This window comes from Chiroxiphia lanceolata, chromosome 9 (assembly GCF_009829145.1).
Source record: "Chiroxiphia lanceolata isolate bChiLan1 chromosome 9, bChiLan1.pri, whole genome shotgun sequence".
Taxonomy (NCBI): Eukaryota; Metazoa; Chordata; class Aves; order Passeriformes; family Pipridae; genus Chiroxiphia; species Chiroxiphia lanceolata.
The window spans coordinates 30,272,880-30,291,356 of NC_045645.1; the positions used below are offsets into that span (position 1 = coordinate 30,272,880).

Here is an 18,477-nt window from a genome sequence, read left to right on the forward strand (position 1 = left end):
CTCTTGCTCTCTGATGTCTCAGTCGGTGGCTGATAATGAAAATTGATGGTGATTCATAAAGACATCTCCTTTCCTGAGAAAACTGGAACAGCATCTTACGTAATCCCGAGATTTACTTAATTAAGGAACATCCCAGCTATTTGATCATGGTTCCTGTCTCTTGTCTTCACCTACTGCTCCCTCCCAGCTTTGCCTCTGATTACAATGGCCCTGATAAGAAACTTCATTCACAAAGCAAGCAGAGAGTGGGAAGGCAGGACTGAGGTGTGGCTGGTGATTTAAAAACTGAAAGGAGGCAGTGAGAATGTCTCAGGGAAATCGGGATTGTCCTGTTTGCTGCAGGCAAAGTGAGAAGCTGGGGAGGGCTCAGCTGCAGTGTGGGCACTGTGTATCTCAGAGAGGTGTGTAGGTGAGGAATATACCTACAGCTTTAATGCCTGCTTCTGAGGAGACAAGACCATTATTTGCAGTATTTTGAACACTTTCTGCTTAAAATCTCAGAAACACCCAACTTCAGTGTTTTGAAACACACTTCTGCACCGAGATTCTTGAAAAATTACAGAGAAATGGGTAAATATTATAATATATGACAATATATCACGCACATTTGACTGGCAAGACACTGAAGCTGTATCAAACATAATCTACAGGTTTCCTATTTCCTGACCAAGGCGGCCTCCGAATCCGGAGGAAGCACACAGGGAAATTGCACAGGGAAGTGTATCGCTGCCTTCCAGGTGACCTTGGCACTTTAAATCAGGAAGCAAACATGGAGCCTCAGCCTTCACCCGGTCCGTGGATTATTTATGATGATCTTGCAGCAGCTCTCAGGTCCAGCCATGAATCAGGAACCCGCTGCACTATCTCACATACAAACACATAACAAACAGACAGGGCTTCAAATACCCCTCATTTATCAGCAGGGATGTTTTCAAATTACTTTCCCTGGCAAGACAGGATTTATCGTGAAGAGAGTGTGTGGATATTTCTCATCCAGCTGGGAAAATGCCGTTCCCAGGGGGTTCCGAGGTGCTGGAAAAGGCAAGATGGAGCTGGCGTTGCCTCACACACAGGGCAGGCTGCCAGGGAGAGTTCCCAGCATTAAGCATGGCATTTTTTGGTCAACTAGATATGACCCCTTGAACTATAGCCCTGGGAAACGAGGGGGAGTCATGGCTGAGGTGGGGCCATGGCTGAGGGGATGACATGGCTAAGGAGGTGACATGGCTAAGGAGGTGACATGGCTGAGGGGATCATTGCTGAGGGGGTGACATGGCTGAGGAGGTGACATGGCTGAGGGGATGACATGGCTAAGTAGGTCATGGCTGAGGGAGCGTCGCAGCTGAGGGGGTGACATGGCTGAGGGGATCATTGCTGAGGGGATGATATGGCTGAGGGGGTGCTATGGCTGAGGGGATGACATGGCTAAGGAGGTGAAATGGCTGAGGGGATCATAGCTGAGGGGGTGAAGTGGCTGAGGTGACATGGCTGAGGGGATCATTGCTGAGGGGATGATGTGGCTGAGGGTGTGCCATGGCTGAGGGGATGATATGGCTGAGGGGGTCTCACAGCTGAGGGGGTGCCATGGCTGAAGAACACAGGCCGCACCAGGTTTGAAAAACAAGGGTCACTGAGCCAGTTGCGCTCGCGGCTCAGCGCTGCGAACAACGCCCGTGGCGGCGCCGGGTACCGGCAGAAACGGGCACGGCGGGTCCGCCCATACCTCCTCCTCCACCTCAGCCCTCACGGGCCTGCCCGTTCTCCCGCCGCCCCTGAGGCGGACGCGCCTTGGCCGCAGCGCCCCGGGCCGCGGAGGGCGGAGCGGCCGGACTCGATTCCCGGCCGACCGGGGCTGATCACCGCCCCAGCACCGCCTCCTTCCCTCCTTCCCTCCCTGCCTCGCTTCCTCCCGCGCCGCGCAGGCGAACGGTCCGAGGCGCAGCCCCTGCGTGTTCCCGCAGCTCCGTGGCCGCGCTTCCCGCTCCGCTCCCGCCGCCCTCCTCCTCCTCCTCCTCCCCCGGCAGCGCCGCGCCCTCCGCGCCCTCCGCTCCCTGTTCCCGGCGGGCCGGGGCTGCCCCTGCAACCGGCTTCCCCCGCAGTCCGGAGGCTCCCAATATGTTCAGCGCCGTCTGCGCTCAGAGGCACCAGGTAGGGCGGGCGGGGGGCGGCAGGGCCGTGCGGCCGCTCTTTGTTCTGCGCCGGGGAGCGGGCGGGGCGGCGGCCCCGGGCGGGCGCCCCGCGCTGAGGGAGCCGGAGGCGCTGCGGCCCCGCCGCTCTTTGTTGGGTGCTCGGGGCCCGTCTCCTCGGGCCGCGGAGTTGCCGTGTGGGCACGGCCTGGAGGGCGGGAGGCCGCTCGGTGCCGGCGGGGGGCAGCGGGGCTGTGATGTGACCCCGGCCGGGGCTCCCGGGGCCAAGGGCAGCGCTGCCTCCCCCAGCGCCACCTCCCTGAACCCTCGGGAGTAAGTGGGGGGAAAGGATCGCGGAAGTCCCGGGCTTTGCAGGAAATAGGGGTGAACAACGTGTGCTGACAGCTGCTTGCCAATGTCACGACCCTGTCTGTCATCTGTACCCGCTCTAGGAACGGGGGGATAATACAGCCAAATGTGGGCTGTCAGCCCACGTTAGTGCTTCTGGGGAAAGCTGGTGAGGATGAATGACTGCGGGGTTTGTTGGGTTTTTGTTTAGTTTGGGGGGTGGGTGGGCAGAAGTACAGTGTTTTCTGCCGGTGTGCGCCAATTTCCAGCAGCTTTGTGGAATTTTTCAGAGGCGCTTCAAGGTAGAAAATACCTTTGCATTGGAAAATACCTTCGCATTGGCACCCTCACTGTTCCCTCACCTGGGATTCCCTCGGACAGTAAAACCTGGATGGATTGCTTATGATTTTTATGGAGGATAGAGGAATGTTGACAAAGTGAGAGGCTGAGTTACTCCTAAGGAGATGAGTGGTGGTGGAGTAATGGAAACACAGCCTCATGTCACTCCTTATTTGTGTGGTTTGTGAAGGGAGGATTTTTTTTGTTGTTGTTTCCAGTGATGGGTGTGTAGACACCACATTTATTCTCTTCTGTCAGGGAGCTGCAAAATAAGAAGCCAAGCAGGATGTGGTGCTTCAATGGTGAGATTGGTTTAATTTTAGAAAGCGGATTTTTTAGCCACAGGCCTGACTCCTGAGCACAGGGTGCAACAGCGAGGGAATACCTTCCAGTTAGGAAGCTGCTGTAAATAGGTCTGATTTTGTTTTCCTGAGCTTGAGTTCTTAAGGAGCAGGAGATGGTAAGAAAGACAAAAACTACCCAGAATGGGGGGGTGGGAGACCAGGAGGACACACAAACAAACCCCACTAATTTGGTTGTGTGACAGATGTTTAGAGAACTGCAGGAAGTGTCTATTAGTGGGAAAAAGAAACCCACGAGGAGGGAGGGAGGGAGGAGGAAAGAGCTCAGATTTTAGTAGAGTGGATGTGAGGCAGAAGCTGAAAAAAGAGATGTAGATAAAGACTACGTGGGAAAGGGGAGGAAAGGCAGGAGCAGTGTGGAAAGGGGACTAATGAACAGTGCTGGGACTCGGAGGCGTGGGAGGCCAGTCCTGGAAGCGAGTGCTAAATGGGCAGCTGAGGTGTCAGAGCTGAGGGTTGTTGCTGGAACAGCAGTAACAGTCAAGCAGAAAGCCTGCTGCTTATAAATTTTTAAAGTCTGCATGCATAATGTGTGTTTGGAAGAGCTCTCTAGGCTTGCTCTCTATAGAGGACAGTCCAAGTATTGTGTCCTCTGGGGCTGCATGTCAGAGATTTTGGAAAATGTCCACAGTACTCCATCCTTCCCGTTCAGTTCTTACCCAGGGATAGCAAATATTCCCTCCCTCTCTCCTCATTGCTGGGGTGGGAGCACAACTGAGGTTGATTTGCAGCGAAATAGAACAATTTTGTCTACAACTCACAGTTATCAGTGAGACTAAATCTTCAGTGGAAATCAGCTGAGAAGTGAATAAGGAAAACAAATTGTTGTAAATCTTGAGTCTTACTTTAAATCCCTGGTGTAAAGAAGTTGAGCCTGTTTAGTGGTGTAAAGTATGTTGATACATGTCTTGGTCCATGACGTGGACCAGTGCAAACTCAGACATGAAAAGATAGTGTGTTTTTATCATAAATAAATGCTAATCTCTGAAAGAAATGTTTTGAGGACGTCTGGTTTTATCTTCTGATAGAGGTATTGGACTGTGAACAGTTGTAGGTGTGACCTACATTTCTTCTGAGCTGGGCTGTGACAAGCCAGAAAGCACCTAAGGAGGTGTTACATTCCATTTTTGTTTCATTGTCCCAACAAGCGTCAATCGAGTGTCCATCATTATTTCAACAAGTATTGACTTTTAATCGACAGATGAACAAGTATCTCTCCCAAGGTAGTGCTTCACTTGTGAGTTGAAGAGGTGATACCTTAATCTGACAAAAAAGTTTGTGCAAAATTGGCACAGAGCAAGGGCCTTGTCTGCCTTTCCAGTGAAATACAGCACATGGAAAGTGGACTGTATTAAAGGTGAGAGGTGAAAGAGAGACTCCCTGTGTTGTTGGGTCATGGGCAAGGTGACTTTTGCCTCTGGGGCTTGTCTTGGTGCCTCACCAGAGATCACAGGTCCTACAGGTGGCTCTGCAGGGGAGTCCTAGGGCACAGTAGGGAGTTTGAGATGCTCCAGTAATAATCTTGGGGAAGGTTTTTTAAATGCTGGAATGTTTTCTACAGTGAACAGCTGTTTTAATAAAACATTGGGTTGTGCAGATTCAAAATTCTGAATGTAATTAAGAATTTAAAGTGTATTAATTATTACATTTATTTGCTCTTGTAACTGAGCTAATCATATTCCAGCAGCATTTACAAGATATATAAGAGCATAGTGTAGTGAAGGATGAGAAGACTTAGTATCATGGTTATTTAGGTGAGTCTTCTTAAATGCACCTTTAAATGTACCTACAGTGAAATGGAAAGATGAATTTAAGAGGAGGAAGTTTCCCTTCTGGAAGCCAGTGTGTGCAGCCAGTTCATCTCCGAGTGTGCTACGAGCCGTGACTCTTTCATGGCCCGGTGGTACACACATGTAGCAGAGGAGAATCTCAGTCTGTGCCCCACATGAAGTGTTCGGGACCCACAGTTATTACAGCACAGTTGTGTTTAAGTGGAGCAGCTGGGCAGACATTTGAGTCCTGGCATTCCTGTGCTTGGGAACAGCCGTGACGTGGGAACAGACCACGTGAGCGTTGGGCAGCACAGCGTGATCGGCTCTTGATCGAAGGGCTGTCACCACTATCCAACCTCGGGATTGACTACAACACAAATCCAGAGTTCACACATCACTCTGATTCCTTTTCTTTGCTTCATTTAAAAACTAAGTGCAGGGAGCTCTCAAGTAAGAGTTTTCTCAAGTGGAATGTGTTGTTCCCATTCCGGGATGCCAGTTTTGTAGGTTTGAAGTGTTTAAAGAAGTGCATTTGGGTGGAGCTTGAAAAGTCTTCAGAGGCACCAGGATTTTCCTGGGTGGCAATGATCTGCGAACATCACACTTGGCTTCAAACAAATTCAGAATCCTGGAAAATTGTGAAAAAAAGCCACACATGGTTCTTGCAGTGGTGAGCTAGAAGGGAGTATAAGTGAGGGGGGGGAAGGTAATGACAAAGTGATTTAGATTTTTAAAATAATTTTAAGGAAGAGGTGGTTTGCAGTACCTGTTTATAACCTTTAATGCAGAAAATGCAGCATTCTTGGCTTTTCAGTGAATTTTGGCTGATAGTTTGGCTTTTGTTCTAGCAGTAGTACACCAAACCAAAAAGAATGTGGAAAGTAATGAATCTGCTCATGCTATTTAATGCTATTTTGAGTAATAATATTAGCCATGATACACAAACCAGCACTGAAACTCTGTGGCAACAATTAAGACATTCTCAGACATTCAAATTGGACAATACTTTGAGGTGCAGGGATGTGTGTGTGTGGGTTTGATGTCACACACAGAGGACTGCGAGAGACAAATCTTCCATTGCAATCCAGAATTGTTTGGGATGACCTTTTTAGGTCTTCAAGGTCACAAGAACAGTGGTATAACACTTGAAATAAAGTTGATATGCTACAGCAGAATGTGACAAAACATGCCCAGAGATGTAAACTGAGCGAGACTGGTGCTGAGATTCATTTGGAATTGTTTGACTGGCTGTCCTGTAACTGGAAGTGTTTTGGTTGAGGTGAATCTTTGGGGAGTCAGGCTCTGTTCTGAGAAGTTTGGATCACTTTGAAACCTGCAGTGATTATGCCAGTTGTGCCCACATGAGAAGTGTTGACTGCCAAATGCTTAATTAAATAATATTTGGTAAATAGAGCTTGGTTTCAATTTCAGAACTTGCCTGTAGGATTATAAAAAGAATACACCTTTAATCTTTGAGATTTCTTTTCCTAGAAAAGCAGGCTGACCTTAAAGTAGAAGGTTGTAGTCCCAGGGTCCTCCTAGTGTTCCAGGGTTCTCTATTCCAGCTGGATGGAGCTCTGGAGCAGGTGTTCCTTCCTTGGAGAAGGGGGTGTGCCTGTTCCAGTAGCCAAACTTAATGACTGTTAATTCTTCCTGCACGAAGTGCTGCCTGCAGGGCTGCGGGGCTGGGAGCAGTGTGCCGTGGAGCTGGGATATGGTGGGATAATGCCCCCTGCCGCTCCCGGGAATCAGCCTCCCGCTGGAGCTGCTGCTCTGCCCAGGGCCAGGGACACACAGCTCCTGCCCGGGGACACCCGTGCGGCAGCACCGGGGGCACGGGGGCTCTTCCCTGCAACGGGGGCAGCTTTTAGGAAATCTGATTCCCGATGTGGCATTTATTGTGCAGATATGAGGAGAGTTTTGGAGCTGGAGTGCTTGAGGTTTTCCTGAGGTGGCATCAGGGTCATGGAAAGTTCCAGAGTGGGTGTTTGTTGCCTGTTCCCTCCCTGCTGCTGCTCCTCCTCCTCGTGTGCCCTCCCCGAAAATCCCGGCATAAAGAGCCCACAGAAGGTGGAATCCCAGCGCAGAGCTCGACCAGAACCCAACTGATTCTGTTCACAGACTTTTCACCAGGGAAAGCTGTCATCCAGATAGTGGTCTCTGACTTCATAAATCCTTTTGGAAGTACCAGAGACTGGAGACATGCCCGGTCATTTCAGACATGTCCTTAATCCACCGTCAGACAATTTTAGGCATTCGGTAGAAGAAGGCTATAAGTAGATGAGCACAGAAAAAGCCAAAGGTAGGAGGCTTGTGGATCGGGGTCTTCTTTAAAATTATATTTTACAATAGTATTTTTGTTGTGTTACTTGCAAGTTACTTACTGGTGCAAGCAATAATGGTCTGGGATAGGATATGCTGAAGGGCAGAGCTGGTAAGGAATTGTCCGAAAATGGGATTCAGATCTTCTCACTTTTTCTCTAAGCACTAATTTAGCCCTTTGCTTGTCTTTGGGGGTTTAACAAGTGGTGTGGTTGATCTCTCATTAGGCATGAGAATGTGTTGGTGTCAATGTGGAATTTTTCAGGTTGTTTGCTTTTTGTGAAGAACACCTTGTTTGTGAGCTTGTTTGTTTGGGTCAGGAACTTGTACTTTGACACAGCCTGGAAGTTTTATCTGAAATACAGGGTAGCACTGTCTATTGTCCTTACTTGATAACTTCTCCTTTGTTGCAGGTTATGATGAATGATTATCACAGAAGAAATTCATGTCTATAGCTCATAAGGACTTTATTACATCATCTTCAAGCCTGATAGTTTTGGAATCCATATTGCAACTGCTTCTGCATTTCAACAAACATCTCCCCAGAGCACGGAAACTCAAGTGCTCTGTTCTAACACAGTGATACCATTGGACTATTTTAAATTTACAGTCATATATTTGTTAGGTGAGTTGATACCACTAAGTATGTATACAGTAGTTAATACTTTAGCTGAAATGCTGCAAATTTTAACCCTTGCTGTCCTTTTTTTAATTAAACACAATAAATGGATAATGATCTTTGTAATTAAGAGTATTGTTGCCAGTTTAGGGTCAAATGCTTGCAGTGGTAAGTGAAAATAAATGGATTAATACCAGAATTATTTGGGGGGGGCTTTGCTATTTCTGCTACTGATTTTTGCTCTCTGCTTTTTTTGGTTTGGGTTTTTCTCATTTACTCTGATCTTCAGAATTTTCTTACACCTTAGATGGAAATACAAATTGTTGCTGGTAACATTAGTAGTATCCCACATATACTTTCCTCTGCAATTTTTGAGGAAACTGTACTTTTGTGCGTGTTAGCAGCTCAAAGTTACAAATTTTATTTTTTTTTTTAATTACTATTTTTAATTCATTAGGTGACATCAGGGTAATATTTTAGTATTCTTAATTAGCTTCCTATTTGGAAAGTGGACTTCTCCTGTAAGTGCATAACTAAAAGCGAATCAATTGAAAGAGCTACAAAACAGCTTCCAGATCAAAAAGTTAGTTTCCTGAAGTTATTTTTCCTGCCTTGGACCAGTTTCCCTGAGGTGATGTGTTTATATATGGGTAAGATCTTCAAGGGAGGTTGTTTTAGCTTCAAGATGACTAAAAATCCATGGTCGTTGTTTTGTTGGTCATCATGTTGTTTCATGAGTTCCAGCTGCTCTAAAATACTGAGTCATTACCCATAAAATTAAACAAAAAATATTTCTATTTTTATTCTACTTCACCAGTTACTTTAAATTCTTATTTTTCAATGTAGCTGTGCAAAAAATGCAGTTGACCAGTGTGATAGTGAGTGGAAAATGGTGATGAATAATGAGAGCTGGTGATAAATGTCCCAAATAAGATCTTTATAGAGGGGAGTGAAGCTTCTTGTGTAATCCAGGGACTTCCAGCTTGCTCCCATGGAGCTGGCACAGGTTCAGGGTGTAGTTCTGGTACCTCCCGTGATGTGAATTAAGAGCTGTGGCCTTGGTCTGTGAAAATCATGAACCCGTTTATCCTCCCTGAATGTTTGTTTGCAAACAGGGTGTTAATAGTCTTCCTGCACTGAAGCATGACATTGTGTCCATAACCTTTATGCCTTTTCCTTGCAGCCAAACCATCACCAAAATGATTCCCAATGGATATTTGATGTTTGAAGATGAGAACTTCATCGAGTCCTCCGTTGCCAAACTCAATGCCTTACGGAAGAGCGGCCAGTTCTGCGACGTCCGCCTCCAGGTACCCGTGTCCTGTCCCCTGAGGGCTCTGTGTGCCTCACTGCTCGGGAGAGGGGGCATTTCAGAGTCCAGTTTTCCTGAAGAATGTACACTGAAAAAAAATAAATCAGATGTGCTTTGAGAGGAGTGATGCTGACATTGTTTTCCAGCCAGAGACTATTGATTGGAAAAACTGATTTGATCTGTGGCATCCCCTTGAACTGTGGCTTTCCCTTTATACTATTAAAATACAGATGTAATTCCAAAAATTCCTTACCAGCATGTGAGCTTTCTGTTTGTGTTCTGACTGCAGGTGTGTGGCCATGAGATGCTGGCACACCGAGCTGTGCTGGCCTGCTGCAGCCCCTACCTGTTTGAAATCTTCAACACTGACAGTGACTGCCACGGAGTGTCCCACGTGAAGTTCGATGATCTCAATCCAGAGGCTGTGGAAGTTCTGTTGAATTATGCCTATACTGCTCAGTAAGTGGTTTTCACAGAAAGCAGAGAGAGTAAGCTTTGGTTTGGAAGATCAAAGTGATAACAGAGATAAATTTCTGTCTTTAATAGGTTGAAAGCTGACAAAGAGCTGGTTAAAGATGTATACTCTGCAGCAAAGAGGTTGAAGATGGAGAGGGTTAAGCAGGTACAGTTCTCAGCTCCTCTGGAAGTCCTTTCTGCCTTCCCAAGCTGACAGCATTGTGCTTTTTGGTGTTAGTGAGGCAGAAAGTGATGCCTGTGTGTCAGTGTGAAGCTTCTGCAGGTGTCCCTTGGCGCTGCAGTGACCGGGTGCCAGCAGTGAGTGCTGCTCCCACGTGAGTTGTGTTTGTGCTGAGGGTCTCTGAACTCATGTTTGGAGTTTGTGTGAGGAAAACAGCTTGGAATCCTGGCTGGTTGCTCACCTTGGGGTCCATGGGAGCAGTGCTGTGCTTGCTTGTGTTGGGGACCTAATTGAACCTGGAAAAAAGAATAATCCACACCCTCCTGAATATAAAGTTGGTAGTGCTTGATGCCACGGAGGGGGATACCTTTTCCAAGGGATAGGGATTCACCTCACCTGACTAAGGAGGTTGTAATGGGTGTTCTGTAGAAAAGCAGGGGGCCAGTGTCATGTCAGCAACTTCCAAATGTATCTGACTTTTTCATTTAAATTTGCATAATCCTTTGGAAGGCAACGTGTCCTTCCCAGCTCTGACATGGGGACGACAGCAGACAGCTGTCCTGCAGGCACAAAACGGCTGTTGCTGTATGTTGGGGTGGATGATTTAAATGCATAAAACCCTTGTCTCCTTGTGAACTAAGATGCAGCTTTTCCCTTCCCAGGTCTGTGGTGACTATTTGCTGTCCAAGATGGATGTGCAGAGCTGCATCTCCTACCGGAACTTTGCCAGTTCCATGGGAGACTCCCGTTTGTTGAACAAGATCGATGGCTACATACAGGAACACCTTGTACAGATTTCAGAACAGGAGGAATTTCTCAAACTCCCACGGCTAAAGGTTAGATTGGCTTTGTAGAATTCCTTCTGGGACGGGATTTCTGAACAGCAACCAGCAAGGATAGCTTCCTTTCTGGGGGAAGGAAAACTTGGTGTATTGACTTCTGCCAACAGAGTGACAGTTATGGATCTGTGTAATATTCATATGCTCTGAACCTTAACTGTGGAGAGGACACACTGTCATCCTTTCCAAGTGCAGAAGGTAGCTGTGGTTGTGCTTAAACACTCTGCTTAGTTCCAGAGCCTGGGCAGCTCCTCGGAGGTAAAGTGAGAGTAATGCTGACTGTGTAAAGTACAGCACGCTGCACATACCAGGGTAATTCCTAGGGAGTAATCATGCTTTTCTCTTCTCCTTCAAGCTTGAAATAATGCTGGAAGACAATGTTGGCCTACCCAGCAATGGCAAATTGTACACAAAGGTAATCAACTGGGTACAGCGCAGCATCTGGGAGAACGGAGACAGCCTGGAAGATCTCATGGAAGAGGTTAGTCTTCGAGAAAATGGGATTCAACATTTATTTTTTTTAAACGAAAAAGCCATTATGAAGGATGATCCCTTTTTACTTTTTTTAAATTTTTTTCACTTTTTGAACTATGACCCTAAAGAATTTAAATTTTACTGTAGGTACCCCTAAGCTGAGAAACTGGGGGGGTGTTCAGGTGAGCTGAATGAACTGTTCAGTCTGGTCTTCTGCTTTCCCTTTTTGCTCCCTGTTGCTGTATAGTGCCCTCAGAGTGGCGTGTATCTCGCTGTAGGTTTGGGGAGGTGGTAACTGAGGACTTGCCGTAGATTCTTGATGTTTTCCTCTTGCAGGTTTTGCTTGTAAATGCACAGTAAGTAAAAGCTTCTAATGGTTGTTCCTCCCCATTGGTTTATCTCCCCATAGGTTTATTAACAAAACTAGGATACCAAGGCTGAAGAACCAAGAAGAACCCTCAAGTGTATTGACACGTACAGAAGCAGCAGTCCTGCCCCAGTTCTCCTAAGAAAATCCGCTGTGGGCAGAGAACGATGATGATGATTTAATGGTGTTTATTACTCCTTTTACAGGATACATTCTTTTGAAAGTTGTGTGTTGTTAAATGGCTTTACTCATGAATACTGATAGTAGATGTAGCCTGGGCAGTGGTTAATGGAAAAATTAGCGGGGAGGCAAAATTTTTAATTGGCTACAGGCTTTGCCAAATCTCGTGGAACGTCAGAATTTTCTGAGTTTGTTATTTACAAGCATGAAAGATCTTCAGAAACACTTGTATAGGCAAAGGTACATGTTGATACTGTCGTATATTCTCAAGTGTGTATTTCCTCTTGGAACAAGCTTTGATCATGTTGAAACTCAGATGCATTTCATTGAAACAGCTGCATCTGATGTTCAGTGGTGGACAACAGTTCCCTCCAGAGCTTAAATTCGTGTTATCTTCCCTCGTTCCCATACCTTTCTTTTAGAGTCCACTGTTGGCTTCTCTTGACGTTTTTTGATGGAGATAAATATGTGTATTTTTCAAGCAAGAAAACTTATGTGCAGGGATAAGGAAAAATGCTTTGCATGAGACTGTGAATTTGTGTAACTCTGCAAATTAATGTGCCTTTTGCTTGTCTAATGTTTCTGTGCTGGAAAAACAAACAGCAGAAGCCTATGGAAAAGGAAGATGTCTCTCTCAAGCTGAGAAGGTGTGGACCCTCCACCCCTGTTTGAAGATTACCACCATGACATCTGCTTCCTTTTAGTGGTGCCTCGGGCGGAGCTCGGAGCAGGGTGTGCCGGGGGGATGTGCTGTAGCTGAGGAGCGCCGGGCCAGCAGCCACATGGGTGTTCTGTTGTTGTCTTTGCAGGTGCAAACGCTGTACTACTCAGCTGATCACAAGCTGCTTGATGGAAATCTGCTAGATGGACAGGCTGAGGTGTATGGCAGTGAGGATGACCACATTCAGTTTGTGCAGGTACAAATTGCAGCCAGCCTCAGGTAACCCCAGCTAGACTGGAGCAGGTTACAGCACACCTGAAGTCTTGTGTTGTGCCAGCAGAGAAAGCAGCAGTAGCTGTCATGGAGAAATACGCCACGATAAAGTCTCTCTTTCAGAACTGCTGCAGGCAGGGGTACAGTCTCAGCCTCTGGTTTTTTGGCAGACTGAACCTTTGCAAAACCCAGTGCTCTGGGTTTGACTTCAAAATCAATCTTGGCTGTTAGAAGAAAGAAGAGGCAGACAAGCACTCAGCTGTAGGAAGTCAACTGAGGCTTTGTAGAGTTATCCAGAGACTGTAAAGAATCTCGGGCCGCTTGGCTTGCAGTGGGGAATGCTGCTGGGAAATTCTGGCCCAGGGAGAGATTCCAGATCCAGGTTCTAATCCATCAGCTGCCAGCGTCCGTTCCCTTTGTTCAGCTGCACTGGTAGTGTAGCTGCCAGATCTCTCTGATCTAGAGGTGTTTTGACTGAGTGCAAGTCAGTCCTGTGCTTTTTGAAAGGGTTTTTTTAATTATTTTCATTTTTTTCATTTCTAACCAGGTATAATCCTTCTCAACTCCTGAAAACCACACAGCTTAGCAAAACAGAGGCTAAGCACAAAGAATAAAGAGGGACTAACAGATGTAAATTATCAGTTGTTTTATACACCTGAAATTTGTTTAAATTCACTGAATTTGAAGCAGATGTCTTGTAATATTTTATAACATGCTGATACAAAAAGTTTACGTCTTGGAACTTTTAGCAAAACACTGTTCCACCCCAGAACATGGATTTTAGAAATGAAAAGAGAGGAAAATGAAAAGCCAGCTAATTTTCCACTTTCTTAATTGTTTTTAATAAGCCGTCACAGGCTTCTCCACCTTTGGATACTACTCCTTGTAATGCTTAGGAGTGGGGAGGTGAAGATTCAGAAAGTTCATTTTCAGAAATAAGACCAGGAGTCCTCAACTTTTTTCTAAATCGTTTCTGATAAGAAGAATCACCGACTTTAGACATTCTAAACAGTTGAGAGATCTAACACCAGTTTTGGAAAAATTGTAACTTTTAAGTTTTTGAATTACAAAAGTTTGTATTTTCTGTTAGGGTCGAGGCAGTTTAAGGATAAGAGCACAAGGGGTTAACTGGATGGAGATTCAGCCACACCAAAAACGCTGCCCACCAATGAGCTGGTGTTCAGGGGGAGCTGAGTGTAGCAATGCAGCTCCTCTGTGTGAGGTTATCGGCACTAGGTGTTGTGTTTTAGAAGTCTTGTGACAGTTTCCATGGTGATCAGGCTCCAGGGAACTCTGCAAGCATCACAAACTTGGGACTGTGGTCACAAACTCTGCTGCTGAGCAGAACAGACAGCACAGCAACTTCTGGGCTTCAGGAAAAGCCTGAACCACCCCAGCCAACTGGGCTGAAATGGGAAATTTGGAGGGTTTTCTTAATTGAGCAAAATAATGTAAGCTACAGTATAAATTTAATTGCAGATGAAAAGGAAGCAGAAATCTCCTGTTACTGGGGAAGTATCAAGGGAGTAAAATCCAAGAAACAGCTAATCTGAGCACAGAGAGGAACTGAGGCGAAATTAATTTGTCTTCAGGGAATGAAGAGAATAGTTAATTCACTTCCAAATAGCATTATATAATGAACTCCAGTTCAGGAGCAGAGCTGTGAGAGGCTTCTAGTTGGTAGCTCAGTTGTGTCCCACTGCATGCAGCTCTTGCCTTGCATTTGTAAATGCTGTCAGTGAGGCAGACTCTTCCAGGGATTTGAAATGGTTCCTGCTCCGACTCCAGCAGTGTAGAGCTGCAGTCCCAGGATGAGAGCAGTCCCAGGAGGAAGGTGCAGGGTGGTTTGTGGCTGTTGCTGGGTAGGGAGGTGCTCTGCAGGAGGAGCTAAGTGTGCTCCAAGTGCCGCTCTGCGGGGGGCACACGGATGTGCTCTGCAGTAGGTATGGAGTAGCTCAGGGGAGCAGAGGTAGCAGGAGGTGTAGTCTCTGGCTAGGTTTCTGTAGCTGCCTTTTGATTTTGCAGAAGAAGCCACCACGTGAGAATGATCACAAGCAGATCAGTAGCAGCTCCACTGGATGTCTTTCTCCAAATGCTACTGTTCAGAGTCCTAAACACGAGTGGAAAATCATTGCTTCAGAGAAGACCTCGAGTGAGTAACAGGGGCAGGGCTTGTCTAACAGATGTGTCTGGTATCGTGTACCCACCACCTCCTGCTCCCTGGGGGTTTCCTTCAGCATCTCTGAGGAATGCAGAAGTGCTTTTTCTTACAAGTAATTGATGGGATGTTTCTAATGTAACTGGGATCACATACATCTCAATTCCTTGTCTGCAGGGCCATCCCAAATGCCGAGGTGTGCAGCAGTTACCCAGAAAAGCCTAAGGAGATAGGCAGTCCCTATTTAATTAGCAGAGCTCTTTGCTCTGGGTGTGTGCAGAGATTCTCCCAGCACATCCTTAGGTTGCTGTCTTACATTCTTCGAGTGCTATTTTAGTACTTAAAACTCAGATTTTTCAGTAACTAACACTTTTTCTAACACTTGGAAAACCAGTAACTAGAAAAAACCCAAGGAGATAAGGGGAGGAGCAGAACCAAAAGACCCTCGTTGGCTTTCGCTTGGGGTGACCCACGACTTTACTGACCTGGGCGGTCTCTCCTTGTCTCCCGCTGCCAGGTAACACGTACCTGTGTCTGGCTGTTCTGGACGGGGTGCTGTGTGTGATCTTCCTGCACGGCCGGAACAGCCCGCAGAGCTCCCCCTCGAGCACGCCCCGGCTGCTGAAGAGCCTCAGCTTCGAGCTGCAGCCCAGCAACGTGGTGGAGAAGCCCATGTCCCCCATGCAGTACGCGCGCTCGGGGCTGGGCACGGCCGAGCTGCACGGCAAGCTCATCGCTGCAGGTCAGGGCACGGGCAGGGGGCTGGGGGGTCCTCACCAGCGCCCGCTGGGGTTCTTCAGCATCACAGCACGTGGGCTCGAACGGTGGTGCCACAAGAGCCTTTGCTTCCAGGTGGCTACAACCGGGAGGAGTGCCTGCGCACGGTGGAGTGCTACGACCCGCAGAGCGACACCTGGACCTTCATCGCGCCCATGAGGACGCCCAGGGCGCGGTTCCAGATGGCAGTGCTGATGGTGGGTGCACACACGGGGCACGCTGACCGCCACGAGGGCTTCCTCCCTGCTTCCGGGCGCTCCAGTGCTCAAGGGGGGGGGGTGTTTGTTCTGCTCAGGGGCAGCTCTACGTCGTGGGGGGATCCAACGGCCACTCGGATGACCTGAGCTGTGGAGAGATGTACGAGCCAGAGATCGACGACTGGACTCCTGTCCCAGAGCTGAGGACCAACCGCTGCAATGCAGGTGAGGCCTCTGCAGCACAGGGGGCTGGGGTGTTTTAAATTCACTCCTCCTTTCCTTACCATTCTGTCCCTTGTGAACAGGAGTGTGTGCCCTGAATGGAAAGCTGTACATCGTGGGTGGTTCTGATCCTTATGGCCAAAAGGGACTGAAGAACTGTGATGTGTTTGATCCCGTAACAAAGTCCTGGACAAGCTGTGCTCCCCTGAACATCCGTAAGTTCATTGTGTAGTCAGGAGGGAGGGGGAGAAAAGGGCAACCACAAAACTGCCCCAAAGCAAAACCCAAACCCAACGGAGCTTTACCCTTGACCTGCTGTGGGATGTTGGTGCATGGCTGTGCTGGCGTTCGCTTGCAGGGAGACACCAGTCGGCCGTGTGCGAGCTGGGGGGGTTCCTGTACATCATCGGGGGAGCCGAGTCGTGGAACTGCCTCAACAGCGTGGAGCGTTACAACCCCGAGAACAACACGTGGACCCTCATCGCGCCCATGAACGTGGCGCGGCGCGGCGCCGGCGTGGCCGTGCGGGAAGGTGCGGGGCTGCCGGGGGCTCTCGGGGAGGGGGCTGGCTCTGAGGGGGCTCTCTTGGTAGGGGCTGCTGCTGCAGGGCCAGAGCAGCCCTTGGTGAATGTTCCACGTTAAGCTGCGATGTTAGAGTACAAAGCTGTGTTCCTGCTGGGGGAGGACACAGTACAGTAAGAACCTGGCCAAACCTTGTTTGGATTAAAGTAATCAGAGAGTTTTGGGGCATTCCCCGTTCGCTCTTTTCAAAGCACTCCAGAGCTGCACCTGTTTGCATTTGGACTTTGCCCTGGCTCTGACCCAGGTTCCCCTCAGCTGCCACGCTCAGGAGAGCCAAAGCAGGTCACCTTGTCACTGCCAGACCCCCTGGGGTTCCTCCTTCGGGCTGGGTCTGCATTCCCAGGAGGAGGCTGGGACCCAGCGCCCATCCTTTGCCCTTCCCTTTGCCAGGCAAGCTGTTCGTGGGCGGCGGCTTCGACGGCACGCACGCGGTGAACTGCGTGGAGATGTACGACCCCGCGCGCAACGAGTGGCGCATGATGGGCAGCATGACCACGGCCCGCAGCAACGCCGGCATCACCACCGTGGGCAACACCATCTACGCCGTGGGCGGCTTCGACGGCAACGACTTCCTCAACACGCTCGAGGTCTACAACCCGGAGACCAACGAGTGGAGCCCCTACACCAAGATCTACAAGTTCTGAGTGAATTAAATCCCCTTTTCAGACTAACAGGCTTAGTGATGTAATCGTGTGTCAGTAGAGGTACACCTGTGAATAGGGGCGGGGAGGGCATAGACGTTGCCAACAGCAACACAGAGCTTTTGCATATTGCATATTAATGTGCTGTACATATTTTGTTTTGGAAAGAATATTGAGATGAAGGGGGGTTTTGTGTATTTTAGAACTTTTGTTTTGGTTTTGTTTTCAAGATTTTGAAGATAAAGGAGGAGAAACTAGACTGGGCATATCATTTCAGGAGCTTCCCCCAGTGTTTGTTCTGTCACTTTGCACATGAAATGGCTTCCTGTAGGTGTGTTCTCGGGGCAGGAAGGGTAAAGTTTGGGGGGGATAGTTGTTTTTTTTTTCTCATCAGGCCTTGGTTTCCTTCAGTAACTGGAACAATCTGTAACAAGAAGCCTTATTTAAATAGATATAATGGCTATTTTTTTTATTAAAAAAAAGCTGACATGACTCTGCTAATACCTTATCTTTTACAATTGCCTTTTTATAACAGTTTTTATATACTCAGCAGAGTATTTTGTCTGTTGAAATGCAATGGCAGATCAATGGTTATTGGAACAAAGAGACAACCTTGGAGTTCATAGAGACCGAGTGGGACAGTGGACTCACCCGTGTGGGAGCTTTGCCTCTGCTGCAATAGTGTAAGTTAGTCTGCACCACCTACCTTAGAGCTGCACAGGCTTTCTGAGACACCACAGCTGAGACTTCCTGGGGGGGAGAATTCCTTTGGCTCTGGGTGTTTTGAGGACGCAGAGCGCTTTCTGTACAGCCCTTTGTTACTCTGGGTGAGCTGATCTTTGTCCTCAGCTCGGGGAGGGGGGTTCTTATGGGTTTTCAACTCTTGCCAGCTGGCACTGAAAATGTGTTGTAGTAACTGTCTTAAGTTTATTTTTCTAATATTCCAAGCTGGAAGTGTGATAGAACACAAATAACTTGATTTCCTATGTGCTCATAGTCCTGTTTTCGTTCACTCTCTCTGTTCCTCTGGATCAGCTGTTGGGTTGGGATGACTTGGTGTCTAATGTGTAGTGCTGCACACCTAACTGGGTGCCAAACTAGCACTGACTGCTTGCTGCTGCTGCAAACACATTAAAGGTACCTTTTGGGAAACCCTCGCACCACAGGCGTGCCCTGAGCTCTCTGCGTGTCCTTTTCTTTGCAAACAGAACTGTGGGATTCTAGAAACGACCCTTTGGATGGGTGCAGGTCCAGGAGCAAGGAAGGGGG

The 18,477-nt window shown here is 47.9% G+C and overlaps 1 protein-coding gene across 3 annotated transcripts; it reads left to right on the plus strand.

The window, feature by feature from the left end:
* Window positions 1–1,970: 1,970 nt before the first annotated feature.
* IVNS1ABP (influenza virus NS1A binding protein) lies at window positions 1,971–18,385 on the plus strand. Of its 3 annotated transcripts, none has more exons than XM_032696267.1 (15): window positions 1,971–2,148; window positions 7,683–7,894; window positions 9,072–9,198; window positions 9,490–9,659; window positions 9,747–9,822; window positions 10,500–10,673; window positions 11,032–11,157; window positions 12,507–12,614; window positions 14,657–14,783; window positions 15,307–15,531; window positions 15,642–15,763; window positions 15,862–15,988; window positions 16,069–16,200; window positions 16,344–16,517; window positions 16,958–18,373. In XM_032696267.1, exons 3-15 carry the CDS (start codon window positions 9,088–9,090, stop codon window positions 17,209–17,211), a joined length of 1,926 nt encoding a protein of 641 aa, XP_032552158.1. In that variant the 5' UTR covers window positions 1,971–2,148; window positions 7,683–7,894; window positions 9,072–9,087; the 3' UTR covers window positions 17,212–18,373. The 3 variants fall into 3 exon arrangements, with proteins under 3 accessions (XP_032552158.1, XP_032552157.1, XP_032552159.1); XM_032696266.1 differs by lacking the exon at window positions 1,971–2,148 and adding an exon at window positions 7,018–7,249 and having other exon boundaries at window positions 16,958–18,385; XM_032696268.1 differs by lacking the exons at window positions 1,971–2,148; window positions 16,344–16,517 and adding an exon at window positions 7,018–7,249 and having other exon boundaries at window positions 16,958–18,385.
* Window positions 18,386–18,477: the final 92 nt, after the last annotated feature.

Bases quoted from the DNA above. Each gene is read 5' to 3' on its own strand.
- IVNS1ABP (XM_032696267.1), top strand. From the start codon at position 9,088: ATGATTCCCAATGGATATTTGATGTTTGAAGATGAGAACTTCATCGAG. The intron at 9,199-9,489 runs GTACCCGTGTCC...TTCTGACTGCAG, and splicing joins TCTGCGACGTCCGCCTCCAG to GTGTGTGGCCATGAGATGCT. The intron at 14,784-15,306 runs GTGAGTAACAGG...TCCCGCTGCCAG, and splicing joins TGCTTCAGAGAAGACCTCGA to GTAACACGTACCTGTGTCTG.